Source organism: Euprymna scolopes, chromosome 9, assembly GCF_053919585.1.
Source record: "Euprymna scolopes isolate OS-2025 chromosome 9, ASM5391958v1, whole genome shotgun sequence".
Classification (NCBI taxonomy): domain Eukaryota; kingdom Metazoa; phylum Mollusca; class Cephalopoda; order Sepiida; family Sepiolidae; genus Euprymna; species Euprymna scolopes.
The window spans coordinates 150,435,819-150,447,517 of NC_136490.1; the positions used below are offsets into that span (position 1 = coordinate 150,435,819).

General features: G+C 35.5%; 1 protein-coding gene across 7 annotated transcripts in view; it reads left to right on the top strand.

Annotated features, from left to right (window-relative positions):
* The window catches only part of LOC145284908 (transient receptor potential cation channel subfamily M member-like 2), a 297,757-nt gene that overhangs the window by 141,554 nt on the left and 144,504 nt on the right, over nucleotides 1-11,699 (top strand). For all 7 annotated transcript variants that reach the window (XM_080133985.1, XM_080133987.1, XM_080133990.1 and 4 more), the window contains 2 exons: nucleotides 4,772-4,913; nucleotides 5,753-5,933. In XM_080133985.1, coding sequence (XP_079990111.1) covers nucleotides 4,772-4,913; nucleotides 5,753-5,933 — 323 coding nt within the window. The remainder of the gene's footprint in view (nucleotides 1-4,771; nucleotides 4,914-5,752; nucleotides 5,934-11,699) is intronic.

Consider the following 11,699-nt stretch of genomic DNA (forward strand, 5'->3'; position numbering starts at 1 on the left):
ACCCGACTAGCTGAAACCACCGTCAATAATTTTCCCCACTCCCTATCTGTGCCTAAATCAAAATGCAGATACCATGAACAAAGCTTCTTTCTTAGAACTGCACGCCTGTGGAACTCTATTCCGCTTGCCTGTTTCTCTCCCGACTTCAACCTGGATGTCTTCAAGTCCAACACAAACAAATTCCTGATGAACCGCCTCCCCCTCTAAGTAATGACACCTTACAAATTCTCCAATACTATTGCTACACTATCCCTTTGATTACTGTACACACAATAACCCTTATCCCTGAGTGGCCATTGGGCCTTGATAAGTGGTGAACTCCATGTAAAAAAAAGAAAAAAAAAAGATATGTGTTCATTTGTTTTCCTGTCATGCCTGTTATAGAGTGTGGTGTCATCAGCATATATACCCATCTCAGAGGCAATTTTGTCGGGGAGGTCATTTATGAATATTAGGAATAATAGAGGTCCAAGGATAGACCCTTGTGGCATTCCCACATTTATATCATATTGTTTAGATGTACGACCATTGAGGACAACTTGGATTTTTCTGTTATCTAAGAAGGATTTAATTATGTTAAGTATTCTACCAGTGATACCGTATGATCTAATTTTCCTGAGGAGACCCTCATGCCATACCCTGTCAAAAGCCTTAGATATATCTAGAGCTACCACTCTGCCCTCCCCCACTTTGTCCAGTGAATGGTATATACATTCAGAGATTACAGTTAGGATGTCTGCTGTGGAATGGGCTTGTCTAAATCCATATTGTCTGTCAGTCAGAAGTTTAGCATCTGTAAGGTGATGGACTGGAGCATGGTTAATTAAGGTCTCAAATATTTTGGCAAAAAGTGGGAGGAGACTAATGGGGCGATAATTTAATGGGTCAGTTCTTTCGCCAAAATTCTTGAATACTGGTACAACAGAAGCAGTTTTCCAACAGCCCAGAAAGCAAGATTCATTAAGGCATTTGTTGTAGAGTTTGGAGAGAACTGGAGCTACTTTGGCTGAGCACTTTTTTAATAGCACAGCTGGGATGAGATTAGGTCCACATGCTTTTAAAGTGTCAAGGTGTTTCATGATAGCATGCACCTGAGCAGGGGTGATTTTCAGATCGTCTAGCGTGGCGTTTGTTCGCATAGGAAAGTCAGGTAGTGGGTGGGTGAAAGGGTCCAATGTGGAGTTTGAGGCAAACCAACTGGCACGCATGTTAGCCTTCTTGGTTGCTAAGCAAACAACCTCGTGATTGTTGGTTAGTGGGGGAATTGTTGATTGCCCATTATTTACTACACTGTTGTAGATTTTCCAGAAGTCACGACTTCCTAATTTTTGTGCTTCAGTGCGTTTTTTAGTGGTTTCAGTAAATTCCCTCTTAGCTGTCGCTATTTCTTTCTGAACGTTACTTCTAGCTTCTATATATTTCTGTTTGTTTGAACTGGACTTATGTCGGTTAAATCTGTGGTATGCATGCTGCCTTTGAGCAATGGCAGTTGTGCAAGTAGAAGTAAACCATTGAGGAGAGTGGAGCTTGCTATAAAATTTCTGCATGGGAACATGTGTTTCAATTGCGGTTTTGAACCATTCAGTGGTCTCATCTATTTGTGCACTGTTCAGCAGGAAGAGAAAAAATATTTCCCCATGGGGCATCTCTGATAAGATCTCTGATGGCTTTCCAGTCAGCCTTTTTATAATATCTCGTTGTTTTGAGCACTGGCTCTTCAGTTTTGGGTCTAGAGTTTAGGGCGATTTCAACCATTATCACTGCATGATCAGCGTTCCCAAGTGGGCTGTCGGCATTCGTTATACAATCATTGGGAACTGTGGTCAAAAACAGATCTAGAAGTGATGCGTGTTGTTCTTGCTGGTCAGGAAAACGGGCTGGAAACGTAACCATTTGTGATAGGGAGTGAGATATAGAGAAGCTATGTGTTGTGCTGCCCCCTGCATCTGTGTAAGTAGAGAATCCAAGCCAGTTGTTGTGGTGGACATTAAAGTCACCAAATACATGTACTTGTGCCCTAGTGTCGAGGGAGAGTGCTGTGGCTATGCTGTCAGAGACTTTGTTTGCTCTGGTGCAGTCCTGGGTCGAGGGAGAGCAGTAGAGAAAATAAAAGTAGCTAATGTTATGTTGCATGTTTAGTCTAAAGCACATAAAGGCTTGATCATCTGTTTCTAGGTTTGTTTCTCTTGTCAAGGGAAGGGTATTACGAATGTAAACTCCAAGTCCGTGCATATGTCTGTCAGAGTCCTTACGGCAGAGTGGGAGATATTCAGGCATGTTAAAGCGGTTAGAGGGGATGGAGGAGTGTAGGTTAGTCTCACTTAGTGCTAAGATATCCGGGGTATTAGGAGAGATGCTTCAACATCAGCTAAATTAGTTCTAAGCCCATGGATGTTCGTGAATGCAGGCCTCAAGTGAGGAGGCAAGTTGGATTTATTTGACCCTACGCCATGTTTGAAATCGGAAATTAGACTATAATTTTTCCGATTCCGATATTGATTCCGATACTCGAAAAAGTTCTGAATTTTCTGATTCCTGATTCAGATTCCTATTAATCGTTCCAACACTAATTTGAATATACTGATGACATGAAGCATTGTTGGTACTCAGCATATGCCTTGATGGGAGCGACAACAGAAGCAGCACTGATGTGTATAACATTACCGATGAATTAACATATGTGCATATTTCATGTGCATGCACATATATGTAAGTTATGCGGTGATAAAAGTAGCAACAGCGCTGGTTTAAATGTACCGGCAGGAACTGCATCTGACATTAAGGTACGTGTTGGTAAATTGAAATAGAGTTTACAAAATGCATACTTACACTGTGGGATAGTGTAGTGGTTGTAAAACCAATGGAACTATTATTATTATCATTATTATTATTATATCATCTCGTTCCTTTCTTTAGTTAGTTTGTACATTATGCTTAGAAAAAAGTCCAAAGTACAATTTTGGAAAACTAAACTGCTTCAAAAGAGGCCGAATTCGAGAAATTTGACTTTAAAAATGTCAATCTGGCAACCCTGGACAAGAATATCAGACTGACCTCTCTTTGACGTAGTCTCGGTTTCGAATATCATTATAATAATAATAATAATATATGATCATTGTTGTAATGGTGTGAAAGAGGAACTCATATTTATTTCAACATGCTGATCTTCTTTATTGAAGAAAGAAGTCAGCAAAATCTTATGTGAAAAAAATGAATATTTTCTGTAAGGAGTAAATTAAATACTGTCTCTCAGAAGTTGATTTTATTATTTGTATTGAACTATGTACTACAATATTACTTAGGGAAGCAGGAAACAAGGAGGGGATTACAAAGTCTAGCATTTTTCCAAATCTGATCCCCAAAGATCGCCATGGGCATGGAATATGTGCCTACATTAAAGATGGATTTCTATGTGGTAGGGACATCTTCAGAGAAGATCCTAAATTACTCTATATGTGTTTCTGGGTTGCACTTTCTCACACTGCTGAATTTATATTTGCTCCCTATCGCCTCCATAACAGCGGAGTTACTATCTCTAAAGGCATATCTGAGAAAATTGACCACATCCTGTCTGCTTATCCTTCGGCTAATATTTATGTCTGTGGAGACTTCAATGTTCACAATGTGGAATGGTTAACTCACTAAAACAAGGCAGATGATGAGAGGAGGTTCTGTCATGATTTCTCCATTGCTTATGACCTCATTCAAATTGTTCACGAATCCACCCGTGTGCCCGACACTGATGGCCAGTGTGCAAGTCACCTAGACCTTTTTCTCACAACTTGCCCTGAGCTATGTTCCCTTTTCATTCTGTCTCCACTGGGATCTTCCGACCACTCGGTGGTATCACTTAAGATAAAAACGAAATGTAATAAGTCCTCAGACATACCTCTCCATCATACAGTATATCGATACACTATGTTTGACTGGGATAGGTTCCATACATTTATATCAGATCTACCTTTGCGTCTCATGTTTAAAAAGGATGTGTCCTCTATAGTATCAGACCTGACGGAATGGTTAATTATAAGTATAGACCGTTCCATTACTTCAAAAAAATTCCAGCAAAAACCTAACAGCCAGCCGTGGTTCTCTTCAGTATGTGCTGCTGCCATTGTGCACAGAAAACACTTTTTTCATTGCTTCCAACGTAATAGATGTGCTGAGACTAAAGCCGCTTTCAGGACTGCCAACAACCACTGTAAAAGAGTAATAAAGAACGCAAGAGAGTTATATGTTCAGTCCGTCAAGTCCATAGTAGCTGAGCAGCGGCTTGGTTTCCACCAGTTTTGGCAAATAGCTAACAGGATCCTGAACAGAAGCGTGTGCTCTATCCCAACTATCATCAACGGACCTGAGGTAATCTCATCAGCATCAGATAAAGCCAAACTCTTTACCAAGACCTTTGCCGCTAATTCTACACTATGCTACACAATTTTGCCTGTATTCCATTATTCAATAAATGATTCATTCTATATCTACCAATATATAGTTTTGTGTCTTCATTTCATACTCTTGTTGTCCTAATATATATATATATATATATATATGCTGTCATCTTCACTTTCCTTTTAGAAAATCAACATTAGCATTTTTTCATCATGAAAGATATATTTTTTGGTTTAATTTCATTATCAGATTACTCCAAATCTAAATGATCAAAAAAGAAGATAGTTCGTCCAACATAGCAAGCAATATATGCGGTCATTTATTAAAGTAAGCACCAACTTCAGTTATTTTAAAATATTTGCGTTTTGTTTGTTTTCTGTAGATGTCATTGTGGTTATGAAAAAGACGCCCATTCGTCAGAAGGCCATACAGACACATGGGATGAAGCGAAACACACGAAGACAGAACCAACAAATGCATTTGGTGAAGTGGAGTTTCAGGGCTTTGGTCAGAAGATCGGAAGGGTAAGTGTCGTGAGCATGAAAATACAAAGAAAATATAAAGAAGACGTTTTGAAATAATTGACGTTGAGAATGTTTATACTGAGATTTAGACGCGATTTAGACGAACGTCAAAAAGCAAATGACTCAAATAGCTACCTTCTATTCTCTCAATGTTTCATTTCTTTCCAATTTAACATGCATGCATATTCTTCATTTTCTTCCCTCACTAAAACATAACTTTTGTACCCAATTTATATTAACTAAACCTCAACCTTTAAAACGAGATTACCAGCATTTTCAAGTATTCTGTGGAAGTTTTTTTTTTATACAAGCCTTGTGCAGTGTTGTCAAGAATAGGTTGAGAAATGATACCTGCTGATCCTCACGATCTGGAACACGTTTCGAGATGACGGTTTGTGCATGGAAATGGACAATCGAGAAGATACATATTATATTATCAAGAAATCTACCCAATCGTTGTAATGGACATTAAAATACCAAAATACATGGATCTGGTCGCCCGTGTCCAAGGAAAGTGCCGTGTCGATACTATTAGGTTGGTTGGTTGTTTTTGTTTTACGGTATATCAACCCTTTTCAGGTCATTTAATGCCGAGATACTATTAGGGGACGTCGTCAATTAGGATATAGTCTTGAGTTTAAGAAGGGCGGTAGAGGAAATATAGGTAACTAACTCTTCATTGTGAGATTAATCGAAACCATATGTAGGCCTAATATTCAGATTCTATACTACATTATCTAGTTAAGAAAAAAGTGTTACAGACGCAACAATGAAAACAGAGTCGATGCAACAGCTATTATTTGTCTCTTTCTCAAATCCACCATCTCTCTGTCTTTCAGTATGTCCGGGTGGACTATAAAACGGATATGCAGACGGTAATCGAACTGATTACCAAACAATGGAAACTTCAATTACCAAACCTACTAATCTCTGTGACTGGCGGAGCAAAGAACTTCCAAATGAAACCACAGTTAAAAGAGGTTTTCAGGCGAGGCTTAGTCAAAGTGGCCAGAAGCACAGGTACAGTATTTTTTTTTTATTATTGATATTCTGTTAAATGTTAATTTTGAATATAGGTATTTTGATGATTTCTATCATTTGGAGTATTCAAACTACTATTCTTGTCTTATCTATACATCTATAAAAGTAAGAATGTGTGTCAGGACACTTCTCAACCTATATACTCACCAAATGTTTAATCTACACACTTGAAATTTGGTATATAGGGTATTTAGACATTGTGGAAAACTTTTTAATCGGTTTTCATCAGAAAAAAAGGGCTGCTAAGGGGGAAAAATTGGTAGTTGGGAGTCATCAGATTTTTATCTGTTTGTTAACTGTTTCATGAATGCGAATGTGCAGCCGTGAAAAAGTTGACACTTTCTTTATGTTAAGAATAAGTAGGTTTGAAAACGCTTTTTAAAGATCGTGTTAAGCTGATCTAATAGTTATGGTACTTGACTCGCTGTCTTTAGGTTTTGGTTTCGATCTCAGCTCGAGTATTATTTTACTTACAATAAGTGATCTGTTTAGAAAAAACAGAATCCTCGCATGCACATGTCTTAGTTTCTTTACGTTTTTTTTTTTAACTTCATTTTTTTAAAAGTAATTTAACGTTACGTTTAATACCGGGAAACACCGGGTACATTTGCCAGTTTATTATCGGAACATTTCAGCCGATGTAACATTCAACATATTTCAGGTGCATCTTTTAGGAAGTCAAGAATATTTATGTGAATTCGAAAAGCTATACAATTTTCTCCACTGGATTAAATAATGAGTTCAGTTGGAAATTCTGTACATGTTCTTGAGTTTAACATAAAAATTCCCAAATCTGACTAAAAAATTCCCGAATTCGAAAAGATGCGCAGAAAACAAATTATCGGAAGATACATCGACCAAAACGTTGTGAATATAACAATCAAGATAAGAATAGGAGTTAGAACAATTCAAACAATTATTAGTTATCATAATAATGACTTTTAGATGAGTTGTCGATTTACATCTATTTTATTTTTTTATATAGGAGTTACCACTTATCAAGGTTCAGAGGCCACTCGAGGATAAGGGTTAAAGAGTGTACAGTGGTCAATGGGACAGTATCATAGAAATCGTTAGAAGTGTAAATTTGGTGAATTGGATTACGTAATGGGAACGGCTCATCAAAAACTGGTTTACATTGAACCTGAAAACGGCTATATAGTAATCAGCTGGAAAGCAGGCAAACAGAAGAGAGTTTCACATGTGTGCAGTTCTAAGAAAAAAGCTTTGTTCCATGGAATCTAAATTTAGGTTTAGGCACTGATAAAGAGTGGAGGAAATTATTGATAGTGTTTTCAGCTAGATGAGTGTTTCTTGTGAAAGTTTGGCGAGGGGGGACTATAGATTGGAGCTCAGACGAGCACTTGCAATGAAAATAACAATAAAGCAGAGACAGGCTCGTAACGTATCTTCTGTGAAAAAGAGGTTGCAGGGAAGAGAAAAGGGCATCTCTTACAAGGCTACGAAATCTATTTTGAACTCTATCAAGGCAGGATAAGGTCTTTCTAGCAGCCCCTGGCCAGATGTGGCAATAATACTCCATCCTTGAATATATCTGGCTCTTATATAGGTAGACAATTGCATCAGCAGTGAGATATCTACTGGATCGATAGAAGAGTCCTACCATTTTTCCAGCGACCTTGGCAACAGATTTGATGTACATGTCCCATTTCAAATCAGGAGTAAAGGTCAAGACGAGGAGCTTGTCAAAATATTTTCTATTTCGTAATGTTATCTTTATCATGATATAGATATTAACAACGTTTTTGCGACTGTACTATTTCTGTCTCTCCTTCACTGTCTGTCTGTCTGTCTGTCTGTCTCCTCTCTCTCTGTTTCAACCATCTCTCTCTATAAGGCAATTGAGGATACCTTACCTATTATCTATATTTATATATATATATTGAGGATACCTTACTCTCATCTATATTTATAACTTCTATAAATTTTAAACCTTTTTTTTAAAGATTTTGAAAATATTTTTCTTTCTTTCTTCCTTATTCATCCCTTCTCGTTTATTTATACAAATGAGATATCTTAATTTTTATTTTTATTTTAATTTTTCTTTTCTTTTCATTTAATTAGGAACTCGAAAATGCGGTTAAGCGATTAAAAAAAAAAACAACAACTTAAGTTTGGTTTTAATATCTCTATTTTTTTATCATTTTAAATCCAATCCAAAAATAACAACTGTAACCGATTTTAAAATTCCAACTATTATGATTTTATCATATTTGTTTTTAATTAATTGGAATATTCATTTTGATTATATTAGTTGAACTTTGCTTCATGAAAAGAGAACATATTTCTACAGACATTACCAAAAAAAAAAAAATGAGACAGATTAATTCTAAATTCTCCATTCGCAAAGGATTACATGTTACTCTGGATGATTCGTTGAATATAATTAGATTTTACCTACAATGTATGGATCTTCAACCATCATATTCTATTCAAGGGTTAATATTCTATTTGGATATCAAAATTTCATATTCTTTCTGTTTCAACCCTTATTTTCTTCTCTATGTCCCTTAAAGGGAGTTAATCTTTAAAATATATTTTCTATGTATGTGCTGAATAGCAAAATTATATCACACAAGAATTAATAGTTTGCTAATGAATCGTCCTCTGGGGAGATGTGCCTACATCGAAAATCTATGGATTAAAGAAAATTATTATAAATATTGCATTCTTTATCCAAGCAATAAATTATTGTTTTGAAAATTATATTTCTTCCGAATGAAATTTAAATATTAAAAGTGTAAATTATATATATATATATATAAGTGAAAGTGTCTCTGTGTGTCTGTGTGTCTGTGTGTGTACATTTCCCAACTCAATAACTCCGTCAATTTTTAGTCTACAGACTCGAAATTTGATATACAGTGTACTGAGATTTGGAAAAAGTCCTTGTTTGAGAACTCTACCAAACTCCTCCGACAATTTTGGGTCTAAACACTTGAAATTTTAGATATAGGTTCATTGGACATGGATCTAACTTAATAACTTAATTTGAACCCAAAACAATAAATTTTAAGGGGTCATAATAGGGGTCAAAGCTAAAAAAATTGACCGCTTTTTTTTTTTTTTTGCTCAACATACACCTCCAAATATTTGGGCAACGCCGGGCACCCATGCTAGTATATACATATTCTAAAACTCTGTGGGCATTGCTTGCTTGCATCTTCTCTTTGACGATTCCATCTTTTAAAAAAGGGATGACAGATGAACTTATATATATATATATATATACCTGCTTGAATCTTGTCTTCGACGATTGGGCGATAAAAAGGGATAACAGGTGTATATATATGTATATATATATATATATGGGTGTGGCTCAGATACTAAGGAATGAGGGTGGAGAGTTGTATGTTTTGGTTTCGATTCCACCCAAGTCATATATAAAATATGAATGCTCTGGCATAAAGAGTCCCCACTTACCCAACATCCCTAATTAATCTGTACTCCTGTCGCATAGATGAATAAATCTATATATTTTAATATATAATTTTTATACCTTAATTTTCTTTTCTTGTTTACTTATATATATATATATATTTAGTTTTGATCTCACTACTATATATTAGTTTTAATATAATAATTGACAGAGAATTGTCTCTATAATAATAAATATATATATGGAGTACTCTTTGCTTTATCGTTATTTTCATGGCGGGTGCTTGTCTGAGCTCCCATCTAATCTCCCCGCTCTCCAAACTTTCATAAGAAACATTCATCTAGCTGAAAACACTATCAATAATTACCCAACACTTTATCTGTGCCTAAACCTAAACGTAGATCCCATGAACAAAGTTTCTTTCTTAGAACTGCACTCTTGTGGAACTGTCTTCCGTTTGCCTGCTTTCCAGCTGACTACAATATGGTTGTCTTCAAGTCCAATGTAAATAATTTTTGATGAGCCATTCCACTTAAGTTAACAAATTTACCGAATTTCCATTAGTAATGATTACTATATTGTCCAATAGACTACTGTACAATCTTTAACCCTTATCCTCGAGTGGCTTCTAGACCTTGATAAGTGTTGATGCATATGTAAAAAAATACATAAAGAAGGTGAATAATCTAGGTCATAAAAATAGGCATAAAAATAAAGATAAGAATAAAAAATGAAATTAAAGATGATAAACACGCATATAATACTAATAATGCAGTTATGAAGAAGAGAAATAGATGCAAAAAACAAGTCTGGTTTAATCCACCTTCCAGTGAATATATACAAAATAATACCCCTAAATAATTTTACAAAACAATTGGTAAGAACTTTCCCATGACAATAGATTAAAATTTTCAATGTTTAGACCAAAAATTGTCTGAGGTCAAATTTTTTAAAACTTTGACCCCAATTTTGACCCCTTAACATTTATTGTTTTAGACTCAAAGCAAATTAAAAAGTTCGATCCATGTCCAAGTAACCTACATCTCAAATTTCAAGTGTTTAGACCCAAAATTGGCGGAGGAGTTTGGTAGAGTTTTCAAAGGTCATATCGTTGAACTTTGACCCTTAACAGCCAAATTTCTGACCGAAGACCGATTATAAAGATTTTCACAAATCTCAATACCATTTATGTCAAATCTCGAATCTGTAGACTGAAAATTGACAGAGAAGTTTGGTAGGGAAATGTACGCACACAGCCACAGACAGACAGACAATTTTACTTTTATATATATATACTAGCAGTTCAGCCCGGCTTTGCTCGTGCCCCATGTACTGTTCATAACTTTATGTGCATATATATATATATATATATATTAAAAGTTTGCCTCATGTCTAGGTAACCTCCATCTAAAATTTCAAGTGTTTATACCCAAAATTGACGAAGGAGTTTGGTAGCGTCTGAAAAGGTAAACTCTTTCAACTTTGACCTATTGGCAGCCAAAGGTTTGCCCCAAAACTGATTAAAAAGCTTGCTGCGTGTCTGAATACCCTTTATGTAAAATTTCAAATGTTTAGACCAATAATTGGCTTAATAGTTAACTTAACTTAATAGTTTGCTAGAGACTGCAAAGGTCAAATCTTTTTTTTTTAACTTTGACCCCAATTTTGATCCCTTAACATTTATTGTTTTGGACTCGAATCAAATTAAAAAGTTTGATCCATGTCCAAGTAATCTAGATCTAAAATTTCAAGTGTTTGGACCCAAAATTGGCGGAGGAGTTTGGTAGAGTTTTCAACGGTCAAATCGTTGAACTTTATTTTGACCACTTGACAGCCAAATTTCTGGCCGAAAACCGATTAAAAAGATTTTTCCAAACCCTTTATGTCAAATCTCGAGTCTGTAGACTGAAAATTAATAGAGTAGTTTGGTAGGGAAATGTACACAAACAGACAATTTCACTTCATATATATATATATATATATATATATATATATATATATATATATTAATTTTATTTATACAAACATTAATGGCTACATATGTGCATACATGTTTCTGTAATCACCCACGTTGGGGGATTACGTCTTCAGGCCAAGAACTACCTTCAAAAGTCTTTTGAAGGTAGTTCTTGGCCTGAAGACGTAATCCCCCAACGTGGGTGATTACAGAAACATGTATGCACATATGTAGCCATTAATGTTTGTATAAATAAAATTAATATACATGCTCTGTTCACTCATTGAGCACTATTTTGGTAGACACGTGTTGTTTCATTGGATGTACTTCTAGGAAACTAAACTCTACTGGCTATATATATATATATATATATATATATATATATATA